The sequence below is a fragment of the Oncorhynchus nerka genome, linkage group LG7 (genome assembly GCF_034236695.1).
Source record: "Oncorhynchus nerka isolate Pitt River linkage group LG7, Oner_Uvic_2.0, whole genome shotgun sequence".
Lineage (NCBI taxonomy): Eukaryota > Metazoa > Chordata > Actinopteri > Salmoniformes > Salmonidae > Oncorhynchus > Oncorhynchus nerka.
This window is the reverse complement of record NC_088402.1, coordinates 27,898,747-27,926,435: the sequence shown is the minus strand read 5'-3', so window position 1 is coordinate 27,926,435 and position 27,689 is coordinate 27,898,747. Positions and strand designations below refer to the sequence as shown.

Sequence of the window (27,689 nt, the reverse complement as noted above, 5' to 3'; positions counted from 1 at the left end):
GCCCCCTGTGATGCATTGAGCAAACCGCACCACCCTCTGGAGAGTCCTGCGGTTGCGGGTGTGCAGTTGCAGTACTAGGCAGTGATACAGCCTGACAGGATGCTCTCAATTGTGCATCGGTAAAAGCCTCAAGCTTAATGATGAGCTTGGAGGGCACTATGGTGTTGAATGCTGTGCTATAGTCAATGAACAGCATTCTTACATAGGTATTCCTCTTGTCCAGATGAGCTAGGGCAGTGTGCAGTTCGATGGCGATTGCATAGTCTGTGGATCTATTGGGGCGGTAAGCATATTGAAGTGGGTCTAGGGTGGCAGGTAAGGTGGAGGTGATATGATCCTTGACTAGTCTTTCAAAGCAATTCATGATGACAGAAGTGAGTGGTACAGGGTTGATGGTCATGTAGTTCAGTTACCTTTGCTTTCTTGGGTACAGGAACAATGGTGGACATCTTGAAGCATGGGGGACAATGGAATGGGATAGGGGGAGTGAATATGTCCGTAAACACTCCATCCAGCCGTCAGGGCCAGCAGCCTTGCAAGGGTTAACAAGCATGACGTCAGTGTCCGAGAGGTGGCTGGTATTCCCTTTGTAGTCCGTGGTCTGTAGACCCTGCCATACATGTCTGGTGTCTGAGCCTATGAATTGCGACTCCACTTTGCCTCTATACTGACGGTTTGCCTGGTTATGAACATTTCAAATCAGTAGGTCTACAATTGTAGCGACAATTGAAAAGAATTAGCTGATTTTGGAGGCCATGTATTAGTCATAGGAATGCCTGAAATAGCATAGTACTGCTTTTTAACATTATTACCTCAAAACGTAACAAGGACATGTAGAAGTACTTTCTTCTACTTTATATATTTTTAAATTTAGTGCGAGGACCAATCGACATGTCAAATTAGTCGCGGTTAAAAAAAAAACTACTTTGCAACGCGAAGTTATGGATTTGTATTGTTTGTTGTAGGCGTTGACCGGATCATGGCTAGAAGGGATCCAGCTTTTGTCAAATAACGTCAGATTTGACTTTTCGTAGCAGGTTAGGATAATTAACGTTGCTGGTTAGGGTTAGCTACAACGCATTAACTTGACAAAAACGGGATCCCTTCTAGCTTACATCCCGTTGTCCGAGGTGACTACAACTTTTATTTATTTTCTGACTACTCATCAGCTGACAAAGACGTCATCATCTGAAACGTACTGCGCATGTCAGGTTGGTTGACAACAAGAACTGCATGACCTGAAAGGATTGCTAGGAAAAACAACTCGTTTTCTGGTAAGACAGACAATAATAATTTCACTTCACCGTAGAATAAATAGTTAGTATGCTGTTAAATATATTTTATTCCAGCGCATATAGCAAACAAGACTGACCTGCTTTGCTGATGCTAGCTAGCAGCGGGTTGGACGTTCCAACAGGAATCTGTTCCAAATATTAAATAACAAGGTTGTATAGCGGCAGAATAAGATACCGGGTAGGAAGTGGGCTATTTCATTACGTTTTTCACTCACCACGTTTATTCCGAAAAAATGTCTGTCATTACTTTGGTAGTCTATGGACAAACATTAAGAATAGGCTACGTTGATGCCTATTCGGCAGCTAGTTAGTTAGGCGCATGCGAATTGAGCATGCTACTTTATATAACGTTATGCGTTTTTTGCTGGCAACCTTGTACTTTACCAAGTTTTGGGAACAGATTCCTGTTGGAACGTTCCACACATTATACCCACCCGCTAACAGCTGCTATCGTTGGCTAGCCTCCTAACGTTATCCTTTTGCTTCCTTTTTTGCTAGCTAGTTAGCCAGTTTGTTATGATAGTTCATTTACTAGCTAACTTAGTTTACAAACCAGTCCACAGTCAACTGACATTCTTGCTAACTGATGAGTAATTTTAATTAATGGCAATGCCATATAACTAGCTAGTTAGCATAATTGGCACGATGAGTGGACCAGTGAATTAAATAAAGATTAACTTGCCCGTTTGTTAACCAAATCATGTTAGCTAGCTTATCTAGCTATAGAACCTGTAGCTAGCTATAGACCTTGTTATTTGGCGATTTCTTGTTGATTTGAAGAAGCCAGCCTGCCAATGTTACCCAATCAATGTCTAGATAGCTAACTAACTTCTATTTCTGTCTCAGTTTGTCAAATGCCGATTGATGTGTAGCAGTTAGCTACGAGCACAGCATTGGTTGGCTAACCCTCCTCCTGGAGAGCTACTGCTGGCTGTACAGTAAAGGCTTTCTTTTATCTAGCCCTGTTCTAATACGCATCCAGTAAGACAACATATAGGGATGAAGGCCGTCACTTAGTTAACGAACACTTTTGAAAACATTTATTGTGGGACTTACCTTTCCCAACAAGGTACTCTTGAAGAAAACAAAGGTAAAGTATATGATTTAAAATGCTTTTATTATCGTGGCATTTCGGTATGTGTATGTACAGTTGAAGTTGGAAGTTTACATACACTTATGTTGGAGTCATTAAAACTCGTTTTTCAACCACTCCACAACTTTCTTGTTAAACTATAGTTTTGGCAAGTCGGTTAGTACATCTACATTGTGCATGGCACAATCATTTTTCCAACAATTGTTTACAGACAGATTATTTCACTTATAATTCACTCTATCACAATTCCAGTGGGTCAGACGTTTACATACACTAAGTTGTGCCTTTAAACAGACTGTGCCTTTAAACAGCTTGGTAAATTCCAGAAAATGATGTCATGGCTTTAGAAGCTTCTGAGAGGCTAATTGAGATAATTTGAGTCAATTGGGGGTGTACCTGTGGATGTATTTCAAGATCTACCTTCAAATTCAGTGCCTTTTACTTGACATCATGGGAAAATCAAAAGAAATCAGCCAAGACCTCAGAAAAAAATTGCACACCTTCACAAGTCTGGTTCATCCTTGGGAGCAATTTCCAAATGCCTGAAGGTACCATGTTCATCGGTACAAACAATAGTCCCCTGGTCTGATGGAACAAAAATAGAACTGTTTGGCCATAATGACCATCGTTATGGTTGGAGGAAAAAGGGGGAGTCTTGCAAGCTGAAGAATACCATCCCAACTGTGAAGCACAGGGGTGCTTTGCAGCAGGAGGGACTGCAGGCGGCACATCACAAAATGGATGGCATCAAGGAAGGAAAATTATGTGATTATATTGAAGCAACACCTCAAGACATCAGTCAGAAAGTTAAAGCTTGGTTGCAAATGGGTCTTCCAAATGAACAATGACTCCCAAGCAAAGTTGTGGCAAAATGGCTTAAGGACAATAAAGTCAAGGTATTGGAGTTACCATAACAAAGCACTGACCTCAATTCTATAGAACATTTGTGGGCAGAACTGAAAAAGCGTGTGCCTGACTGAGTTACACCAGCTCTGTCAGGTGGAATGGGCCAAAAGTCACCCAATTTATTGTGGGAAGCTTGTGGAAGGCTACCCAAAACGTTTGACCCAAGTTAAACCATTTTTAAAGGCAATGCTACCAAATACACTCAATTAGTATGTAAACTTCTGACCCAGTGGGAATTTGATGAAAGAAATATATCAAATAAATAAATCGCTCTCTACTATTATTCTGGCATTTCACATTCTTAAAATAAAGTGGTGACCTAAAACGGAATGTGTGGTGACCTAACTGACCTAAACAGGGATTTTTTACTAGGATTAAATGTCAGGAATTGTGAAACTGAGTTTAAATGTATTTGGCTAAGGTGTATGTAAACTTCCGACTTCAACTGTATGTGTGTATATAAACGCAGCAAAAAAAGAAACGTCCCATTTTCAGGACCCTGTTTCAAAGATAATTCGTAAAAATCCAATAACTTCACAGATCTTAATTGTAAAGGGTTTAAACACTGTTTCCCATGCTTGTTCAAAGAACCATAAACAATTCATGAACATGCACCTGTGGAACGGTCGTTAAGACACTAATGGCTTACAGAAGGTAGGCAATTCAAGTCACAGTTATGAAAAATTAGGACACTAAAGAGGCCTTTCTACTGACTCTGGAAAAACACCAAAAGATACCCAGGGTCCCTGCTCATCTGTCTGAATGTGCCTTAGGCATGCTGCAAGGAGGCATGAGGACTGCAGATGTGGCCAGGGCAATAAATTGCAACGGCTGTACTGTGAAACGCCTGAGACAAGACGGACAGCTGAGCTTCCTCGCAGTGGCAGACCATGTGTAACAACACCTGCACAGGATCGGTACATCCAAACATCACACCTGTGGGACAGGTACAGGATGGCAACAACTGCCTGAGTTACACCAGGAACGCACAATCCCTCCATCAGTGCTCAGACTGTCCGGAATAGGTTGAGAGAGGCTGGACTGAGGGCTTGTAGGTCTGTTAAAACCTGTTAAGACTCTAGGGGCAGTATTTCATTTTTGGATAAAAAGACGTGCCCGTTTTAAGCGCAATATTTTGTCACGAAAAGATGCTCGAATATGCTTGGAATTGATAGTTTTGGAAAGAAGACAGTCTTTCGTTTCCAGAAATGCAAAGATTTTCACTGTGAGTCCCTTAGAACAAATGCTTCGGGCAAAACCAAGATGTATGACCGACCAGGAAATGCACAGGATTTCTGAGGCTACGTTTTCCATGATCGCCTTATATGGCTGTGAATGCGACAGGAATGAACGGACTCTTTCTCTTGTTTCCCCAAGGTCTTTGCAGCATTGTGACGTATTTGTAGGGATATCATTGGAAGATTGACCATAAGGGACTACATTTACCAGGTGTCCCGCTTGGTGTCTGCGTGGCAATCGGTGCGCAAAAGTCAGGTCCCGGTATTTTTCCATTCAAATCTCAGAACAAACCAGGCTACAAGGACGGTGCTTTCAATGGAGAGAAATATGACAAACCACCTTCAGGATTGATTCAAACAACGTTTTCCATGTTTCAGTCGATATTATGGAGTTAATTCGGAAAAAAGTTCGACATGTAGGTGACTGAATTTTCGGTTAGTTTCGGTAGCCAAATGCATAGTAACGGAACGATGTGTCCTACACAAGAATCTTTCAGGAAAAACTGGACATCTGCTATGTAACTGAGAGTCTCCTCATTGAAACATCTGAAGTTCTTCAAAGGTAAATTATTTTATTTGATTCCTTGGCTGGTTTTTGTGAATATGTTGCGTGCTAAACGCTAATGCTAAGCTAGCTATCACCACTCTTACACAAATTAGTGATTTTCTCTGGTTCTAAAGCATATTTTGAAAATCTGAGACGACAGGATTGTTAAGAAAAGGATAAGCTTGAGAACAGGCATATTTATTTCATTTCATTTGCGATTTTTAGAAATCGCTAACGTTGCGTTATGCTAATGAGCTTGAGGCTGTAGTTACGCTACCGCATACGGGTTTGGTCGGACTATGAGGTTAAGGCATGTCCTCACCAGACATCACCGGCACAAACCAACCGTCGCTGGATCAGACCGGACTGGCAAAAAGTGTTCTTCACTAACGAGTGAATTGTCAGATTAACGTTTATCATCGAAGGAATGAGCGTTACACCGAGGCCTGTACTCTGGAGCTGGATCGAGGTGGAGTGTCCGTCATCGTCTGTGGCGGTGTGTCACAGCATCATCGGACTGAGCTTGTTGTCATTGCAGGCCATCTCAACACTGTGCGTTACAGGGAGGACGACATCCTCCCTTGTGGTATCCTTCCTGCAGGCCCCCCCCCCCCCCCCCCCCCCAGAAATGTCTGGGAACTTGCAGGTACCTTGGTAGAAGAGTGGGGTAACATCTCACAGCAAAAACTGGCAAATCTGGTGCAGTCCATGAGGAGGAGATGCACTGCAGTACTTAATGCAGCTGGTGGCCACACCAGATACTGACTGTTACTTTTGATTTTTACTCCCCCTTTGTTCAGGGACACATTATTCCATTTCTGTTGGTCACATGTCTGTGGAACTTGTTCAGTTTGTCTCAGTAGTTGAATTTTGTTATGTTCATACAAATATTTACATGTTAAGTTTTCTGAAAATACCACTGTTGACAGTGAGAGGACTTTTCTTTTTTTTGCTGTGTGTGTTTGTCTCAAACATGACAAACAAATGCCAACCGGTAACCTCTGACCCTCCAGCTGTCACCATGGGGAAAGCCCTCTCCCTCCTGCCCAAGCAGACATGCCATGAAGACTCCCAGGACAGCCTGACCACCACCCAGGAGGACGATGGGAAGAGAGAGGATGTGTCCCAGTTCCCCTACGTAGAGTTCACAGGCCGCGACAGCGTCACATGTCCCAGCTGCCAGGGCACTGGGAGGATACCTAGAGGTGAGTAACACACACCTATGTAGAGTTCACTGGCAGGGACAGCATCACATGTCCCAGCTGTCAGGGTACAGACCGGATACCTGGAGGTAAACAGGATTTAAGATGCTATACCATTTGAATGAATATGACTGGGTAAGAGTTTTGTTCTGTTCAGTGTCATAGTCAGACTGCAGTTGATGATGTGTGTGATAAAACCACAAAGGTGCTCTCTTGTGGATAATGGATAGTGTGACTGAATCGCACTGTGAGCTTGAGGGAACCAATGACTGAATTTGGCCTGTAAACTCACTGTAATCAAGCTGTGTTGTTTGTGGTTCATGATTTTTATTCCCGGAGCCTGGTGAATTTCCCCTTTGAGGGATAATGTTGTACAGTATTGCCTAGGGATGTGAATCTCTTCGTTCAAGCACGACTCAATAAGTATCTAGATAAATACATTAGCTCTTTCACAATACAGGAACGACACTTTTAGTCTGAAACGATTCGGTTTGATACGTGGAACGAATCGATTCAGTCAAATTAAAATCTGATCCTGATCAAGTTGGACCTCCTTGAGCTGGATCTGTCTGAGATTACTTCTCTGAGGTGTGTGTGTGTGTGTGTGTGTGTGAGAGAGAATGAGTTATATGGTGTGCAGGGAGTTGAGCTGAGCCATAGGGCAGACTGAGCATTTAGGCCTTTTGTCCTCCACTTTGTATCTGAAATCCCCATCGACTGATTAACTTGTCATTTTATCAGATCAAAAATGTGTTGAGAAAGTAATATGTTTATATTTATGTGTAGAACTTAGCTATGACTAGCTACAATTTTTTTGGTAGGACAAAACGTCCCGATATCAATATATATCTGCCGATTATAGCCTATTGTTTTTACAGTGAGGAAAAAGTGAAATTTTCCCACACTAAGTTCTCATAAATTGCCATTGTGCTCCAAATGTTTAATTTGTGACATTGTGACAATATTGAGATCATTAGATGGGCTGCAAGTATTTCGGTGCAATTTTCGGGCCGATATATCTATCTTTCAGTAAAAGGCCAATATCAACCGACGATATCGGTGAAACTACATATCGGTCGAGCCCTAAGTTTATAGTCTATCATTTGGTGGTTCAAACCAACTGCTAGAACAGGCTTGTCTCCACTGGTGGGTGTGATGTGACATGCCGTAATATCCTCAAACAAGTGTATGAATATCTTGTTCCAAAGTTCAAATACTTTTCTGTTTTGTGTGACACAACTATGGGTACCGCGTGGGGTTTTGTAGCCTATGGAGAAACTGTCAGGGCAGTAAGGCTGTTGGAACTTGTACTCCCTCTCCCTTTGACTGTCATAATGCCAAGAATCATTATATAACTATATTCACAACAGTCATAAATTATTTCACAATTTAATGAAACCAATATTATGGATAATAAACTATTTGAGATTTTATTTTCCCTCCCAAGGCGACACGGGTGCCAATAGCATAGGAGAAAAATCAACCAACACCTAGGAACACCACATGATGAAACACAGACCAAAACCCACACACAGATTCTGGCACAACATGAACACAAACACGCACAATTATTAATAACCCCTGGGTTTTATAGGAAAAACACTGCAGCTGTGAAGTCATGCCTTCATGTCTGCATGACGAATAACTTGACTGTGCTACTTCACAGCTCTGTTCTCCTCCCTGAAGCACATGCATAGTTGGAACCAGGCTAGCTCTGAGGTTTTGCTGTGTGTTTTCCTGCTGTCCTGTAATTACCTCTTCTTTAAGCCTCCCAACCTTAATTATCAAGTAAACGTTTTTTAATTTATTTATCGAATATCGGTGGAATTATAGGCCGGTTTCGAACAATTGGTAAAATAGCCTTAATTTGCCAATAATATCGGTGAAATGATTTATCAGTCGGGTTCTTGCTATGAATGAATATAGCACAGCTTCAGATTTCATTAGAACTTTACAGAGAGCTGCTCTTCTCCCGCTCTGACTATAGGCCTACAGTACAGCTCACAAAAATGGTTGGTGTCCTTGTTATGAAATTACAACTTCATGTAAAAATGACCAAATACACTGACTTAAAAGCAAAACAATGTAATGGTGAACCTGGCAATTGAAAAAGTCACCCAACTAATAAAGCCTATGATTTTACATTGCCAAAGCCATTTTACAATATTTTGAATGCTGAAGGTGCTGCGCAGATATTAGAGGCTCTCGTTGGTGCGAGCAGCTGAGCTCTGTACAGTTATCTGACTTGGAGGTCAATGACTGACATGCTTATTTAAATAGCTACTGAAGGAGAGGCCGCATCAATTCAGGCACAAAAGATTTAGGTAATTTCGTATAGGGAAATAATATGTTATGAATTGCCGGTTCACTGTTTTTTACTCATAACATTTTTAAGCGATTTTCTGACTGATTCACGCCACATTTGGATCAGTTTAGGGTCCTGCGAACCGATGCACTCGTATCTTAGGCATCGGTCCCTGGTTCAATGGTTTATCAGTGAATTGTTACATCCCTAGTGTTGCTGTTATGTTGTGCTGTAGTTGTGTCCGATGATTAGCCTAAGTGTTGTAAATGTTTCCTTGCATTATGCAGGCCAAGAGAACCAGCTTGTAGCATTGATCCCATACAGTGACCAGAGACTCAGGCCCAGGAGAACGTAAGTGGAATGTCGTGGTTGGGTTGATATCTCTAGGCTAAACGTAGCTGTTCCGTTCTTGTTATAATGTTCGTCGTACCCTGCCATTGTCAAACTGCTATTTAACTTCTGACCCTGCCTTTTGTTCTCCTGCCTCTCCACAGAAAGCTGTATGTGATGTCCTCGGTGGTTGTGTGTCTGCTGCTGTCCGGCCTGGCTGTCTTCTTCCTGTTCCCTCGTACCATAGACGTCTCCTACGTGGGCGTCAAGTCGATCTTCGTCACCTATGACGAGGACAAGAGGATTGTCTATCTCAATGTGACGGTGAGCCTCTCCTCTGGTCTAACCACATGATTTGGGTCACATTGTGGACAGTCACAGGAGGAGACGGCTTTTCCTTATCAACCTGTACTATCCTAAAGTTGGCCATGTTTGGGCAAATGAGTTTGGTCACAAATGTTGCAGGACTCTAGGTATTCTGCCATCCCCTGTCATTTTGTATTAACTCCTAAACTGTTCCTGGTTTGCCGCACTGGCTAACTCTGGCTTCAAACTGCTCAGTGTGTGTGTTGCTCTGAGGGTAAAATTATAAGGTATTCTTTCTTCTTCCTTCCAGAACACTCTGAACATCACCAATAACAACTACTACAGTGTAGAGGTGTCCAACGTCACAGCCCAGGTCCAGTTCTCCAAGACAGTGATTGGGAAGTCCCGCATCAATAACATCACTGCTATCAGTCCTCTGGGCATGGAGCAGGTACACAACTCTGTAATAGCATGGCAACAGGGCGTTATCGGCGCACTAGCAACAATGTAAAAGTTGTGGTAACAACTCTGTAATAGCATGGCAACAGGGCGTTATCGGCACACTAGCAACAATGTAAAAGTTGTGGTAAAAACTCTGTAATAGCATGGCAACAGGGCGTTAACAGCGCACTAGCAACAATGTAAAAGTTGTGGTAACAACTCTGTAATAGCATGGCAACAGGGCGTTATCGGCACACTAGCAACAATGTAAAAGTTGTGGTAACAACTCTGTAATAGCATGGCAACAGGGCGTTATCGGCACACTAGCAACAATGTAAAAGTTGTGGTAAAAACTCTGTAATAGCATGGCAACAGGGCGTTATCGGCACACTAGCAACAATGTAAAAGTTGTGGTAACAACTCTGTAATAGCATGGCAACAGGGCGTTAACAGCGCACTAGCAACAATGTAAAAGTTGTGGTAACAACTCTGTAATAGCATGGCAACAGGGCGTTAACAGCGCACTAGCAACAATGTAAAAGTTGTGGTAACAACTCTGTAATAGCATGGCAACAGGGCGTTAACAGCGCACTAGCAACAATGTAAAAGTTGTGGTAACAACTCTGTCATCATTATTGGACATGCAGCAGAAAGTCCTGTTTCACTAAATTCAAGAGCCAACAAGCCATAGCTGTTTTTAGTGGACTCAGACCCCTATTCCTGGTTCTAAGTTGCTCAACTTGTCACATTATGTATTTTCGCACTTCAAATACTTTCTCCTAGACCTTTTTGATCATAACCCTGTGTGTTGTTCCCAGGTTGACTACATGGTTCCCACCATTCTAGCAGATGATATGAGCTACATGTAGTAAGTACAGCACACCCCAGCACAGCACATAGCTTTTTGAGAACACGGAACCTGATAAAGACCTCATGGTCGAGACTTTGTTTCAATAAATCCTATGTGAGTACAGATTGCAGCCTGCTTTTAGTTTTTGCTTAACCTTGTCCCTAGGCTCATTGAGCCTGAACAGTGTGGAACAAAGTCAGACTTGAAGTTGAGGCGGGAGAGGGACAGCCTGCCATAGCTGGATTAGATGAATTTGAGCATATAAACTGTATATGTGAAAACAAATTCTTAGATGCATACTTTCTGATTTTCCCCAACTCCCTTCGTTCATTGTTTAGCCTATAACTTGTGCTGCTCCTGCTTTAAAAGCCACAACATGGAGGGGAGGTTCAAGGATTTTTTAATTTAATTTTTTAATTTTACCTTTATTTAACCAGGCAAGTCAGTTAAGAACACATTCTTATTTTCAATGACGGCCTGGGAACAGTGGGTTAACTGCCTGTTCAGGGGCAGAACGACAGATTTGTACCTTGTCAGCTCAGGGGTTTGAACTCGCAACCTTCCGGTTACTAGTCCAACGCTCTAACCACTAGGCTACCCTGCCGCCCCGATTACGCTAGATGGTGATGGACTGAGACATCAGCCAATGAAAATCCAGCGGGACCTTTTCCCGCTCTTGCCATAGGCTCCATTCAAGTCCATTTCTGAAACCCAATGAAACCAGACGGTTCGACAGAGTAAAAGCCGGCTGGTGGACAAATGTAACTTTTTTCTCATCACATGAAACTGACTGATGTGTCTGTTCCTCTGTGTCCTAGTGATTACTGTAGCCTGCAGACCATAAAGGTGCACAACATCGTTGTCATGATGCAGTAAGTATCTCCCTTTTATCATTCTCACAGGACCACGAAGACTGGCTCCCATGTCATACGTATTAATGTACTCAGAACAGTTAGTCAACCTTGTTCTCTGTGGTTAATGACCTCCCTTTATTAATAAGGAACTTTTCTGATACCGTCCTCTATTCATACAGAATGGAAATTGACCTAATCCCATATCCAACCAATATCCTCTTTTGTATTTTCTATATTGACTGGATGTGATCACATCCCTGCTTGTTATTGTCCTAAAGGGTACAAAAAAAGCCATTTGAATTAAATTAAATCCTCTTGTTGTTTTCAGGGTGACGGTGACGACGATGTACTTTGGCCACATGGAGCAGGTCACGCAGGAGATGTACCAGTATGTAGACTGTGGAGGTAACACCACCACTCTGAGGGGGGCGCAGCCCAAGGTGTCTAATGCCCCAATACCCCCAGAGTAACCCCCTTGCCCTACCTGACCTGGAGAAGTTCCTTGGAAGCTAGTCTAACATCAGCGATCTTGCAGAACTACTGGTTGTTTAGGCTTGTGCTCCAACCCTTCTCTAACACAGCTGGTCAATTGAAGGTGGTATGTTCGAGCAGGGATACGTGTTTGCACCCAGGAGTTCTCCAGGAGGAGAGTTGGCCACCCCAGCCATAGATGGATCACTGTGTTTCTCCTCTACCGATGAAGACCCCACTGTAGATGTCATGTAATTCTGTGTTCGCTCACCATTGTGTTGGGAGTATATGCCAGGTGTGCGGTGGGGGGGAATGTGTCTACTGACAAAAATATTTGTTTTTAATGTCTAAACACTAAGTACCATACTATTTCAGTACCAAACCATTATGCACTTTATTAATGCATTTAACATTCAACTTCTCATTGTGTTCATGGAAAATGTTACAAAGCCACTCCACACTCCTCCAAACCACTTGAACTGTAGATGTCTGAACTAATAATCCCCAATCTATGGATGAGGATGACCTCAGACTTCTGTCAGTAAGCTGGTCTCAAATCTGTATCTCTATGATAGTCGAAGGAGTTGAACCAACAGATCTGAGACCAGTCGACTATTCTCAAAGCCGGACCTCACGTAACACATTAATAATGTGTATTATTATGACAGGTGAATCTAGTGTATTATTTAATTCTGCTGAAAAGTCAGAGGCACAGTGAGCCAAGTCTGAAATGACACCTATGACTATAGAACACACTACTAGGCCTCTAGCCAAAGGTAGTGCGCGATATAAGTTTCTCAAACTAAACTCTGGACCTCGAAGCCAGTTCCACTGCGCTTTGCTCATGGTTCCCTTCTAATCTGGAACTGATTTTAGACCTGGAACACCAGGTGTGTGCAATTTAATTATCAGGTAGAACAGAAAAGTAGCAGGCTCCGGACCTCGTAGAGAGAGTTGAATACCCCTGGTATAGGGGATAGGGTGCTGTTTGGGTTGATGTCAGAATGTGGCATTTCTCATATGTATAATATTGTAATGACCGGGCTCTCCTCTAGAGGGCTCTCTGTACAATCTTGATTTGGACCAGTTGTTTACTAATATTACCCTCTGTTGGGTGATCCAACTGTGTTAATGTGTGATCCATTGATTGAATTAAAAGGCTTATGTCCCTAAAATGGAGTCATTTAAAGAAATTAAGATGTTAAAAGTTCCTTCTACCACTCTGTTCCCAATTACAATAACAAGATTGATTGATAGTGATTCATTATCAGTAATTGACCTCTTCCTTCTGAGTTCGTGCCTACGAGGGACTCTCATAATGTTTTGTGATACCAACCTACTGCTGACTTGAATTTGACCAACTTAGTTTTTACACGCATGAAGAGTATAACCTGCAAGGGACTTTGTACATTTTGATAAATGACTTTCCTGTATATCAAACTCAGTTGGAGAGTTTAGAACTACCTAGATTTAATACCACGTTTGTAATATGATTCCTACCCACATTGCGGAAAACCTTTTTGAAATGTACAACTCAAATAGAAACGACCCTCTGTCATAGAAATATACCTTGAATTTCTTTATGAATTATCATACTTAGTAGTTTGCCGTTATCTAATTTGCAGTTTCCTGGGTTAACGTAGAGCACAACATTTAACATGTGTACAGTCGTTTGTTCCTAATCAATTAATCTTGTATGGAAGAGTGGATCAGCTTTTGAATGAATGGTAAGATTGAGTGAAGACTTGCAGTACTACTGACACATCAACTAGAAAAGTGGTTTATCTGATTTAGTTGTTCTTTCCTAATGTCTACTTCTGCTGTGGGGTACTGACATTTATTTAGATTAAATGTAAATACAAGCATTTTTTTTAATGTAGTTGATGTTTTTATTATTTGCTTTTCATCATGATACATTCAAAATGGGTGATCACGATTTGTCCTACCTAGTTTAATTGCGTGGTTACCCTTTCTGAAAGCGTGAATAAAGTTTTCGACATCTCATTTGTCTGTCTTGTATTTTCTTCTGTCTTTGTTCATGCCTTTTTATTTAACCAACCTCAGAGGAACTGGTAAGAAATGGAACACTCACATGCAAATTAGCACATGAATCAGTGTGACATCACAATGCACTCATGAACCCATAGATTTGTAGTAATACTGGAATTCTGACTGCATGTTTGAAAAACTTGTCTCCTGAGTGAACTCACACAATGTTACCATGGGGACAGTTGACAGCCAGTGGGGACAGTTTTTACATCATAAACACCATATGTGACGTCAAACACCTGTCTGCATAAATAGCCTGTTTCGGCAGCATTTGGTACATTTAATTTCCCTAGGTGGCTGAAGGTACGTTGGTAACCATGCACTTTCAGCCCAATTTGGAAGAGGATCTTTCTTTTACCTTACAGCTAGATCATGGTAAGTTGATATTACTGATGACATGTTGATGCAAACTTGTATTGTAAATGACTTGTACACTGTCAGATGAGCTGTAACATGGCTGTAGCCTCAAGGTTGTTTGGCTTGACAGCAATGGAGCAAGAGTACCAACAGATCCTGGACCAGGCTAGTAACCAGGGTTTGAATCACCGGGCAAACAGGGAAATCTGGAGGAATTTGCATCTAGAGAGTAGCTGGCTTCAATTTAATATGTTCTATACCCAGGACTATTGTGCCCTGGGGCAAAGCACTTACCGCCAGCTGACCCTATGCTGCTCCCAGCCTGTGGTGCGTGTGTCAGGTTGGGTCCTTTGCTTTGACAGCGAATATGAAAAGAATGTTTCTGCAAATAGTATTGTATATTACACATATTGTAGTTTATTTTTGCATTTTGTGTATGCAGGTTCAGCAGTGACATTACTTGTGAACAATGCTGCCCCTTACAGTGCAGGTGGGGTATACCAGATGTACCACGCAGCACCATCGGCCTCCTGGCACGGTCTTCCTGTGTACCAAGGTTCCCCACCTCACCAGCTGGCCTTGATCACTTCAGAGACACACAGGGAGACTATTCCTATGGGTCCTGTTGAAACACCTGAGACAAGCCAGCATCAGGATGTTTTAGACTTGAGCCAGAGTTCAGAGTCTCCTGAGCCACTCAAGAGGAAGAGAAAGAAGAAGAAGAAGCATGCTGCACCTAAACAGAGGAACCCACATGGCAGCTTTGATTGGACCAGCCAAGAACACAGCACTACAGAGAAGTACAAGAGGATAATGTCACTGCTGAGGAAAGACGGGGTAGAGGTGGTGGATGAGACAGGGACTAAGGGACTAACAGACACTGACAGTGAGTCTGACCAACATGTGCATCAAATGAGGAGAAAGAGAGCAGTGAGTAAAGTAAAAAAACAGAGCATCAAAGTGAAAAAAGCAACAGTGAAAAGTAGGAGCCAAAACCAGGCTAACCGACTAAACCGAGACAATGGCGATTTTCAGCAATCTGACATATTTTCATCTCTGCTGGAGACACATGCCGTTGGGCCTGCACTGGAGCGGTTATTTTACCTACCAGCAGAGGGCAATGATGAGGAAGACCTGCTCGCCGAAGTGTTGGAAGAGCTCTCAGGGGTTCCAAGATACCCAGACCTCTCAGAGGAAGCTTTGAGCAACATGACCCTTTCAGAATATGCCACTCTCATGAACATGTTCCCCCATCCGCAGCTTCCGCCCTTACCCGTACCCTCCTTCCTCCTTCTGCGACCTGACGTCGGCCCAGTCTATAGAGAGACTCCAGAGTTACTCACACCATCTACCCACTGCGACTGGGTCACCCATGGCAACCCCAGTGATGCCAGCTACACCAGTACAGTTGGCCATTTTGAGGCCCACCATCCTGCCTCTCCAGAACCTCAGCAGCCAGGTGATTCCGACTACACCAATACCTACAGCCGTTTTGGCAACCCTTTAGCTATAACTCCAGAACCCCTGCAGCCAGGTGACTACACCAATACAGGCAACCATTTGGAAGACCAATACATTGCCTTGCCTGACAATGTGGTTAGCCAATTTTTGGAGTCTGACTATATTTCCCCTGAGCCTGCCTCCTCCCCAGAGCCAGAGCTTCAGCCTTTAGTGCTGAGTGTAGAGAGGGAGCCAATGAAGAGAGAGGCCCAGAGACTGAGGCAGCAGACAGCCAGGATGACGTTATATTGCCTGGAGCACAACCCACTGGCCGACAGAGAGGACTTCACACTGGAGCGCTACCTGGACATGTTCACTGACGGAAACACAGTGACTGTGACTACGGAACAATAACCCCAGGAAATTGTATTGGGATTTTTCACCAATAAACATTTTGAATAAAGGCAACGCTCTGCTGTTGTTAATTCTAATCTAACGTACATTTGTTTGCACTTTATATAATCTGTGGTAGAGAATATAATAGAATATCATCATAATAGATTAGCTAGTGTACATACCGTCACACTGGTAGTCATTTTGATATCTCCATGTCTCAGGGAGATGAAATGTAGTTGGTGGATTTACCATTGATATCAGGCAGCAATGATGATAACATATCAAGATAAGATATTCAGTGCTTGACATGGACTGAAATAGGTGCCGGTACTCATTTTGCTTGCTGGTACTGTTTATATTTAGGTGCAGGAGCTCCACAATACTTTTTAACTAATATTCTAGAGGAGGAATAGGGGCTCAAGCATTAGAAAATGTGAGGTGTAGGAATTCCGGGAAGCTCCTACCCAAGTCGAGCACCGAGTGTTATGCCTATTCAATGGGTAAGATTCAGTATGGTGATGTTTGGAATTTAGCTGGTATTTATGATGTCGTAGCTGTTCTTTACAAAAGAAGGAATTAAACCTGTCAAAGATCCAATTCCCAGCAGATGTTGATGTTCCTCTCTACGTTGAAACAGTGCCAGTAAGAAGTTATTGAATTCCAGTAAATGATTGATTAATAATGAGCCATCTAAAATACTTGTAATAGATGACACGACTGAGAACTTGTTTGTTTAACTGCACGTAATCACTAACTGGTGGAGTGGTCACAGCCTGTCTGTCTCTAACACAGACTTTTACTGCGTGTAATATCTATCGTTAAATGAAGACCAAGGTGCAGCGTGGTAGGCGTACATTTTCCTTTAAATTATAAATGTTCCACCAAAAACGATAAACAACTCAACGAACGTAAAGCTAGGAGTGCAAAAACATGCAACAACCAAAGACAAGATCCCACAACTCCCGGCCGCAAACCTGAACCTATAGGGGAGGGTCCGGGTGGGCATCTTCCCTCAGTGGTGGCTCCGGTTCAGGACCTAGCCCCCGCTCCCTATGCTGATCCCTCTGCTTCTGTGGAACCGGACCGTGGATCGTCACTGGAGGAACCGGACCGTGAATCGTCGCTGGAGGAACCGGACCGTGAATCGCCGCCGGAGGTTCAGAACCGGGAACCGGAGGCTCTGGACTGGGGACTGTCGCCGGAGGCTCCGTGACCTTGATTTTCACTGCAAGCTCCGGGCCATGGATTATCACTGGAGGCTCCGGGCCATGGATTATCACTGGAGGCTTCGGGCCATGGTTCATCACTGGAGGCTTCGTACGTGGAGCCGGAATAGGTCTCACCGGACTGAGGAGACGTACTGGAAACCTGGTATGTGGAGCTGCCACAGGTCTTACCAGGCTGGGGAGACATACTGGAGGCCTGGTACGTGGAACCGGAACAGGTCTCACCAGACTGGTGAGATGCACTGGAAGCCTGGTGCGTGGAGCAGACACCGAATACGCTGGGCCGTGGAGGCGCACTGGAGGTCTCGAGCATGGAGCTGGCACAACCCGTACTGGCTGGATGCCCACTTCCGCCTGGCAAATGCAGGGCGCTGGCACAGAGCGCAACGGCCTGTGAATGCTCACAGGAGACACCGTGCGCATCACCGCATAACACGGTGCCTGACCAGTCACACGCTCTCCACGGTAAGCACCAAGAGTTGGCTCAGGTCTAAACCCTACCTCCGCCAATTTCCCTGTGTGCCTCCCCCCAAAAATATTTTGGAGCTGCCTCTCGAGCTTCCATTGTTGTTCTAATTCCTCGTATCGTCACCGTTCCTCTCTAGCTTCCACCATATGCTCCCTTGAACAGCGTACTCTCCAACCCGCGTCCAGGGTCCTTTTCCATTCAGGATTTCCTCCCATGTCCATTCATCCTGGTCACATTGCTTGGTCCGTTTTTGGTGGGATCTTCTGTAATATCCGTCGTTAAATGAAGACCAAGGTGCAGCGTGGTAGGCGTACATTTTCCTTTTAATTATAAATGTTCCAATAAAAACAATAAACAACTCAACGAACATAAAGCTATGGAGTGCAAACACATGCAACAACCAAAGACAAGATCCCACATCTGAAGGTGGGAAAAAAGAGCTGCCTAAGTATGATCCCCAATCAGAGTCAACGATAGACAGCTGCCTCTGATTGGGAACCATACTCGGCCAACAAAGAAATATAAACATAGATTTCCCACCCTAGTCACACCCTGACCGACCAAATAGAGAATTTAAAGGATCTCTAAGGTCAGGGCGTGACACTGCGCTACATTTGAAGGTACTACTTCTTGTAAACTTCCCCTAAATGGCCTACCTTGACATAAACATTGTAGCCTACCCCACCATTGTAAAGAACATGCTATGAGAAAATAACAATGTAAAGCTGAAGAGCGAATTGTTAAGTGACACTGATGTTTTGGTGTATAATGCAGATAGGGTAACAAGATAATTGACACCCATAGCTTGCACTTTGATATCGGATCCACACCAAAAACAGGATAGCACATGACACTGTGGTTTGAAATATTGTTTATGGTCCTAAGCAACAGCACTGTTTGCTCTATTTATTTTCTGAGATAGCTAGTATATTTTCCCTGTCCATCTTTGATATGCCCGTAGAGAATATTATGTTCAACAATACATAGAAAAATTGGCCAAATAACATATGTTCATGTTTATATTTTTCAATATTCATACATTAATGTATGAACATTGTTATTGAAATCAAAATGCTACTCTTAGAGCAAGCGATAAATCTTCATATGACACCAAATTTTGATTTGTAGCACTTACATATCAAATATTATGGAGACTTAAAGGAGGCCAAAATGTCATAAATATGCCAACTTTGATTATTTCTCAACTATGCTTTTAGATACAAATATCAACTATATGTCAACAATCCTTCCTCCAAAGGACCATTCTACACATGACCAAAAGTATGTGGACAACTGATCGTCGAATATCTCATTCCAAAATAATGGGCATTGGTCCCCCCTTTGCTGTTGAAACAGCCTCCATGTTTCTGGGAAGGCTTTCCACTAGATGTTGGAACATTGCTGCGGGCACTTGCTTCCATTCAGCCACAAGACCATTAATGAGGTCGGGCACTGATGTTCGGCGATGAGGCCTGGCTCACAGTCGGCGTTCCAATTCATCCCAAAGATGTCTAATGGGGTTGAGGTCAGTGCTCTGTGCAGGCCATTCAAGTTCTTCCACACCTATCTCGACAAATCATTTCTGTATGGACCTTGCTTTGTGCACCGGGGCATTGTCATGCTGAAACAGGAAAGGGCCGTCCCCAAACTGTTGCCACAAAGTTGGAAGCACAGAATCGTCTAGAATGTCATTGTATGCTGTAGCGTTAAGATTTCCCTTCAAGGGCCTAGCCTGAACCATGAAAATCAGCCCCAGACCATTATTCCTCCTCCACCAAACTTTATAGTTGGCTCAATCGATTCGGGCAGGTAGTGATTTCCTGTCATCGTCCAAATCCAGGTTTGTCTTTTGGACTGCCAGATAGTGAGACGTGATCCATCACTCCAGAGAACACGTTTCCACTGCTCCAAAGTCCAATGGCGCCGAGCTTTACACCACCTCAGCTGACGCTTGGCATTGCGCATTGTGATCTTGGGCTTGTGTGTGGCTGCTTGGCCATGGAAACCCATTTTATAGAGCTTCCAACGAACAGTTATTGTGCTGATGTTGCTTCCAGAGGCAGTTTGGAACTCAGTAGTGAGTGTTGCAGCTGAGGACAGAGGATTTTGACGCGCTTCAGCACTCGGCAAGAAGTTGACAAACAGCCTTGTTGGAAAGGTGGCATCCTATGACGGTGCCACGTTGAAAGTCACTGAGTTCTTCAGTAAGGCCGCTCTACTGCCAATGTATGTCTATGGAGATTATATGGCTGTGTGTTCGATTTAATAAACCTGTTATCAACGGGTGTGGCTGAAATAGCCAAATCCACTCATTTGAAGGGGTGTCCACATACTTTTGTATAATGTATTTATTAAGTGTTCCAAACTCCCCCAAATCATCATTTTTTAAATCCTGGTTTTGTGAGCAATCACACTACTGCATCCACCCTCACAGCTGGCCATGTCCCTTGGTTGATGATGTGGTTGTTACTGACAAGAAGCACATGGCTGAGCTCTTTAATCACCACTTCATTAAGTCAGGATTTCTATTTGACTCAGCCATGCCTCCTTGCCCATCCAACATTTCAAGCTGATCCTAAATGTTATAGGCCTATTTCTGTTTTTCCCTGTTTATCAAAAGTGTTGGAAAAACGTGTCAATAATCAACTGACTGGCTTTCTTGATGTCTATAGTATTCTCGCTGGTATTCAATCTGGTTTCCGCTCAGGTTATGGATGTGTCACTGCAACCTTAAAGGTCCTCAATTATGTCACCATTGTCTTTGATTGTAAGCAATGTTGTGCTGCTATTTTTATTGACTTGGCCAAAGCTTTTGACACGGTAGACCATTCCATTCTTGTGATGGGCTTAAGGAGTATTGGTGTCTCTGAGCCTGCTTGGCCTGCTAACCACCTCTCTCAAAGAGTGCAGTGTATAATGTCAGAAAATATACTGTCTCTGCCACTGCCAATCACCAAGGGAGTACCCCAAGGCTCGGCCCTAGGCCCCACGCTCCTCTCAATTTACATGAACAACATAGCTCAGGCAGTAGGAAGCTCTCTCATTCCTTTATATGCAGATGATACAGTCTTATACTCAGCTGGTCCCTCCCCAGATTTTGTGTTAAATGCTCTACAACAAAGCTTTCTTCGTGTCCAAAAAGCTTTCTCGACCCTTAACCTTGTTCTGAACACTCCAAAACAAAGGTTATGTGGTTTGGTAAGAAGAATGCCCTTCTCCCCACAGGTGTGATTACTACATCCGAAGGTTTAAAGCTTGAGGTAGTCACCTTATACAAGTACTTGGGAGTATGGCTAGACAGTACACTTCTCACAGCACATATCAAAGCTGCAGGCTAAAGTAAAATCTAGACTTGGTTTCCTCTATCGTAATTGCTCCTCTTTCACCCCAGCTGCAAAACAAACCCTGATTCATATGACCATCCTACCCATGCTAGATTACGTAATTTATAGATTGCAGGTAAGGTTACTCTCTAGTGGCTAGATGTTCTTTACCATTCGTCCATCAGATTTGCCACCAATGCTCCTTATAGGACACATCACTGCACTCTATACTCCTCTGTAAACTCTCTGTATACATGTCAAATCAAATCAAATCAAACTTTATTTGTCACATACACATGGTTAGCAGATGTTAATGCGAGTGTAGCGAAATGCTTGTGCTTCTAGTTCCGACAATGCAGTAATAACCAACAAGTAATCTAACTAACAATTCCTAAACTACTGTCTTATACACAGTGTAAGGGGATAAAGAATATGTACATAAGGATATATGAATGAGTGATGGTACAGAGCAGCATAGGCAAGATACAGTAGATGGTATCGAGTACAGTATATACATATGAGATGAGTATGTAAACAAAGTGGCATAGTTAAAGTGGCTAGTGATACATGTATTACATAAGGATGCAGTCGATGATATAGAGTACAGTATATACGTATGCATATGAGATGAATAATGTAGGGTAAGTAACATTATATAAGGTAGAATTGTTTAAAGTGGCTAGTGATATATTTACATCATTTCCCATCAATTCCCATTATTAAAGTGGCTGGAGTTGAGTCAGTGTCAGTGTGTTGGCAGCAGCCACTCAATGTTAGTGGTGGCTGTTTAACAGTCTGATGGCCTTGAGATAGAAGCTGTTTTTCAGTCTCTCGGTCCCAGCTTTGATGCACCTGTACTGACCTCGCCTTCTGGATGATAGCGGGGTGAACAGGCAGTGGCTCGGGTGGTTGATGTCCTTGATGATCTTTATGGCCTTCCTGTAACATCGGGTGGTGTAGGTGTCCTGGAGGGCAGGTAGTTTGCCCCCGGCGATGCGTTGTGCAGACCTCACTACCCTCTGGAGAGCCTTACGGTTGAGGGCGGAGCAGTTGCCGTACCAGGCCGTGATACAGCCCGCCAGGATGCTCTCGATTGTGCATCTGTAGAAGTTTGTGAGTGCTTTTGGTGACAAGCCGAATTTCTTCAGCCTCCTGAGGTTGAAGAGGCGCTGCTGCGCCTTCTTCACGATGCTGTCTGTGTGAGTGGACCAATTCAGTTTGTCTGTGATGTGTATGCCGAGGAACTTAAAACTTGCTACCCTCTCCACTACTGTTCCATCGATGTGGATAGGGGGGTGTTCCCTCTGCTGTTTCCTGAAGTCCACAATCATCTCCTTAGTTTTGTTGACGTTGAGTGTGAGGTTATTTTCCTGACACCACACTCCGAGGGCCCTCACCTCCTCCCTGTAGGCCGTCTCGTTGTTGTTGGTAATCAAGCCTACCACTGTTGTGTCGTCCGCAAACTTGATGATTGAGTTGGAGGCGTGCGTGGCCACGCAGTCGTGGGTGAACAGGGAGTACAGGAGAGGGCTCAGAACGCACCCTTGTGGGGCCCCAGTGTTGAGGATCAGCGGGGAGGAGATGTTGTTGCCTACCCTCACCACCTGGGGGCGGCCCGTCAGGAAGTCCAGTACCCAGTTGCACAGGGCGGGTGATGACGAGCTTGGAGGGTACTATGGTGTTGAATGCCGAGCTGTAGTCGATGAACAGCATTCTCACATAGGTATTCCTCTTGTCCAGATGGGTTAGGGCAGTGTGCAGTGTGGTTGAGATTGCATCGTCTGTGGACCTATTTGGGCGGTAAGCAAATTGGAGTGGGTCTAGGGTGTCAGGTAGGGTGGAGGTGATATGGTCCTTGACTAGTCTCTCAAAGCACTTCATGATGACGGAAGTGAGTGCTACGGGGCGGTAGTCGTTTAGCTCAGTTACCTTAGCTTTCTTGGGAACAGGAACAATGGTGGCCCTCTTGAAGCATGTGGGAACAGCAGACTGGTATAGGGATTGATTGAATATGTCCGTAAACACACCGGCCAGCTGGTCTGCGCATGCTCTGAGGGCGCGGCTGGGGATGCCGTCTGGGCCTGCAGCCTTGCGAGGGTTAACACGTTTAAATGTCTTACTCACCTCGGCTGCAGTGAAGGAGAAACCGCATGTTTTCGTTGCAGGCCGTGTCAGTGGCACTGTATTGTCCTCAAAGCGGGCAAAAAAGTTATTTAGTCTGCCTGGGAGCAAGACATCCTGGTCCGTGACTGGGCTGGATTTCTTCTTGTAGTCCGTGATTGACTGTAGACCCTGCCACATGCCTCTTGTGTCTGAGCCGTTGAATTGAGATTCTACTTTGTCTCTGTACTGACGCTTAGCTTGTTTGATAGCCTTGCGGAGGGAATATCTGCACTGTTTGTATTCGGTCATGTTACCAGACACCTTGCCCTGATTAAAAGCAGTGGTTCGCGCTTTCAGTTTCACGCGAATGCTGCCATCAATCCACGGTTTCTGGTTAGGGAATGTTTTAATCGTTGCTTTGGGAACGACATCTTCAACGCACGTTCTAATGAACTCGCACACCGAATCAGCGTATTCGTCAATGTTGTTATCTGACGCAATACAAAACATATCCCAGTCCACGTGATGGAAGCAGTCTTGGAGTGTGGAGTCAGCTTGGTCGGACCAGCGTTGGACAGACCTCAGCGTGGGAGCCTCTTGTTTTAGTTTCTGTCTGTAGGCAGGGATCAACAAAATGGAGTCGTGGTCAGCTTTTCCGAAGGGGGCGGGGCAGGGCCTTATATGCGTCGCGGAAGTTAGAGTAACAATGATCCAAGGTTTTTCCACCCCTGGTTGCGCAATCGATATGCTGATAAAATTTAGGGAGTCTTGTTTTCAGATTAGCCTTGTTAAAATCCCCAGCTACAATGAATGCAGCCTCCGGATAAATGGTTTCCAGTTTGCAAAGAGTTAAATAAAGTTCGTTCAGAGCCATCGATGTGTCTGCTTGGGGGATATATATGGCTGTGATTATAATCGAAGAGAATTCTCTTGGTAGATAATGCGGTCTACATTTGATTGTGAGGAATTCTAAATCAGGTGAACAGAAGGATTTGAGTTCCTGTATGTTTCTTTCATCACACCATGTCTCGTTAGCGATAAGGCATACGCCCCGCCCCTCTTCTTACCAGAAAGGTGTTTGTTTCTGTCGGCGCGATGCGTGGAGAAACCCGTTGGCTCTCGGATAGCGTCTCTCCAGTGAGCCATGTTTCCGTGAAGCACAGAACGTTACAGTCTCTGATGTCCCTCTGGAATGCTACCCTTCCTCGGATTTCATCAACCTTGTTGTCAAGAGACTGGACATTGGCAAGAAGAATGCTAGGAGTGGTCGGTGTGCCCGTCTCCGGAGTCTGCCTCGTTTCCCTCTTTTTCGGAGTCGTTTTTTTGGGTCGCTGCATGCGATCCATTCCGTTGTCCTGTTTGTAAGGCAGAACACAGGATCCGCGTCGCGAAAAACATATTCTTGGTCGTACTGATGGTGAGTTGACGCTGATCTTATATTCAGTAGTTCTTCTCGACTGTATGTAATGAAACCTAAGATGACCTGGGGTACTAATGTAAGAAATAACACGTAAAAAAAAACAAAAAAACTGCATAGTTTCCTAGGAACGCGAAGCGAGGCGGCCATCTCTGTCGGTGCCGGAAGTACCCGTTCTGCCAGTCGCATTCTGTTAATGGTCCCCAAAGCACACACATCCCTGGGTTGCTCCTCTTTTCAGTTCGCTAAAGCTAGCGACAGGAACGAGCTGCAACAAACACTCAAACTGGACAGTTTTATCTCAATCTTTGCGATCAATGACTCAATCATGGACACTCTTACTGACAGTTGTATCTGCTTTGCGTGATGTATTGTTGTCTCTAGCTTCTTGCCCTTTGTGTTGTTGTCTGTGCCCAATAATGTTTGTACCATGTTTTGTGCTGCTACCATGTTGTGGTACTACCATGTTGTTGTCATGTTGTGTTGCTACCATGCCGTGTTGTCATGTGTTGCTGACTTGCTATGTTGTTGTCTTAGGTCTCTCTTTATGTAGTGTTGTGTTGTCTCTCTTGTCGTGATGTGTTTTGTCCTATATTTATATATATATTTTATTTTTAATCCCAGCCCCCATCCCCGCAGGAGGCTTTTTTGCCTTTTGGTAGTTTATTTTGGTAATTTATTTAAAAAAAAGGTTAAATAAAATAAAACATCTAAATAAATCCATGATAAAGGATCCATCTCTTGACTGTCTCCTCCTCTTCTATCGCTCACCATCTCTTGACTGTCTCCTCCTCTTCTATCGCTCACCATCTCTTGACTGTCTCCTCCTCTTCTATCGCTCACCATCTCTTGACTGTCTCCTCCTCTTCTATCGCTCACCATCTCTTGACTGTCTCCTCCTCTTCTATCGCTCACCATCTCTTGACTGTCTCCTCCTCTATCGCTCACCATCTCTTGACTGTCTCCTCCTCTTCTATCGCTCACCATCTCTTGACTGTCTCCTCCTCTTCTATCGCTCACCATCTCTTGACTGTCTCCTCCTCTTCTATCGCTCACCATCTCTTGACTGTCTCCTCTTCTATCGCTCACCATCTCTTGACTGTCTCCTCCTCTTCTATCGCTCACATTAATAGACACTAAGTGGAAACTGGTCACAAGCTTCACCGACATGAAAATAAAATTACTTTTAGGGGAAAAAAACAATACTCGAAACAGATTTGTTACACAACATTAACAGATCGGTCTTGTAATTGAACACTTACGTAGTAGTTAGTAGTGAGTAGTTGTACTACACACTATCATAGTATTTCAAGACTTGTGAGGAAAATGCTTGCGAAATGTGTTGGAATGGAGCAGGTATGGCTGGTAAATCTATATGAATACCATTGCAAACACCTTGAACTCCCCTAAGCCATAACCTTCAGAGACCAGTCTAATATTAAACAACTGATCCAATTGTGGGGATTTTTTTTCTGGTTCTCTATATTCATAAGTGCAGCGACAAATAACCACACACTGCTGAGCTGTGTTGAAACTACAAGATACACATCTTGTGATCTGAGTGGGCATTCTATGTTGGATGTCTAGTTTGTCTGTTTCTGTGTTTGGTCTGATATGGTTCTCAATCAGAGGCAGGTGTTAGTCATTGTCTCTGATTGGGAGCCATATTTAGGTAGCCTGTTTTGTCATTGTGGGTTGTGGGTGATTGTCTATGTTAGTTGCTTGTGTTAGCGCAGGTCTCATTATAGCTTCACGGTCGTTAGTTGTTTATTGTGTTGTATAGTTTGTATTCAGTGTTCAGTGCTTTCTTTAATTAAAAAATCATAATGAACACATACCACGCCGCATTTTGGTCCACTCCTTACGACGATCGTGACAGAATCACCCACCACAACAGGACCAAGCGGTGTGGTGACAGGCAGGAGCAGCGCACGGAGGACTGGACATGGGAGGACGAGTTGGACGGTAAAGGACCCTGGGCACAGCCAGGAGAATATCGCCGCCCCAAAGAAGAGCTGGAGGCAGCGAAGGCGGAGAGGCGCTGGTATGAGGAGGCAGCACGGCGGCGCGGATGGAAGCCCGAGAGTCAGCCCCAAAAATGTATTGGGGGGGCACACAGGAAGTGTGGTGAAGCCAGGTAGGAGACCTGCGCCAACTTCCTGTGCTTACCGGAGGGCGAGAGAGACCGGGCAGGCACCATGTTATGCTGTGGAGCGCACGGTGTTCCCAGTGCGGGCATCGAGCCAGGTGCCATGAAGCCGGCTCTACGCATCTGGTCTCCAGTGCGTCTCCTTGGGCCGGCGTACATGGCACCAGCCTTACGCATGGTGTCCCCGGAACGCCAGCGCAGCCCAGTGCGAGCTATTCCACCTCGCCGCACTGCCAGGGCGACCGGGAGCATTCAACCAGGTAAGGTTGGGCAGGCTCGGTGCTCAAGAGCTCCGGTGCGCCTGCCCGGTCCGGTCTATCCAGTACCACCTCCACGCACCAGCCACCAGGGGCAGCCCCCCGCACCAGGCTGTCTCTCCGTCTCATCCCTACAGGTGCTCCCGCCTGTCCGGCGCTGCCAGAGCTTCCGCCCCTCAGTCCAGAGGCACCAGAGCTCCTCCGTCCAGCGCTGCCAGAGCCTTGCTCTCCAGCGCCGCCGGAGTCTCCAGTCTGCCCGGCGCCGCCTGAGCTGGCCGTCTGACTGGAGACTCCGGCGGCGCCGCCTGAGCTGGCCGCCGGAGTCTCCAGTCTGCCCGGCGCCACCTGAGCTGGCCGCCGGAGTCTCCCAGTCCAGAGGCGCCAGAGCCTCCGCCCCTCAGTCCGGAGCTGCCTCTCAGTCCAGTGGGGTTCTTTAGTAGGGTTGCCAGTCCTAGGTCGGCGGCGAGGGTCGCCGCTCAAAGGACGCTACTAAAGTGGACTAAGACTATGGTGAAGTGGGGGCCTCGTCCAGCGCCAGAGCCACCACCGTGGACAGATGCCCACCCAGACCCTCCCCAATAGGTTCAGGTTTTGCGGGGGGGGGTACTGTCACGCCCTGACCATAGTTTGCTTTGTATGTTTCTATGTTTTATTTTGTCAGGGTG

The 27,689-nt window shown here is 44.6% G+C and overlaps 1 protein-coding gene across 4 annotated transcripts; it reads left to right on the top strand.

Annotated features, from left to right (window-relative positions):
• The first annotated feature begins 656 nt into the window (after positions 1-656).
• On the top strand, positions 657-13,842 carry LOC115131416 (transmembrane protein 106B-like). Of its 4 annotated transcripts, none has more exons than XM_029663129.2 (8): positions 657-1,274; positions 6,093-6,284; positions 8,874-8,937; positions 9,081-9,240; positions 9,533-9,673; positions 10,482-10,531; positions 11,332-11,385; positions 11,696-13,842. In XM_029663129.2, the coding sequence occupies exons 2-8, from the start codon at positions 6,101-6,103 to the stop codon at positions 11,835-11,837; spliced, it is 795 nt and encodes a 264-aa protein (XP_029518989.1). In that variant the 5' UTR covers positions 657-1,274; positions 6,093-6,100; the 3' UTR covers positions 11,838-13,842. The 4 variants fall into 4 exon arrangements, with proteins under 4 accessions (XP_029518989.1, XP_029518990.1, XP_029518988.2 ...); XM_029663130.2 differs by lacking the exon at positions 657-1,274 and adding an exon at positions 1,284-2,385; XM_029663128.2 differs by lacking the exon at positions 657-1,274 and having other exon boundaries at positions 2,392-6,284; positions 11,696-11,807; positions 11,949-13,842.
• Positions 13,843-27,689: the final 13,847 nt, after the last annotated feature.

Excerpts from the sequence above, each read along its gene's own strand:
- LOC115131416 (XM_029663127.2), top strand. The coding sequence starts at position 5,909 with ATGTCTGTGGAACTTGTTCAGTTTGTCTCAGTAGTTGAATTTTGTTAT. Across the intron at positions 6,285-8,873 it reads CACTGGGAGGATACCTAGAG|GCCAAGAGAACCAGCTTGTA; the intron begins GTGAGTAACACA and ends TGCATTATGCAG. Across the intron at positions 8,938-9,080 it reads AGACTCAGGCCCAGGAGAAC|AAAGCTGTATGTGATGTCCT; the intron begins GTAAGTGGAATG and ends GCCTCTCCACAG.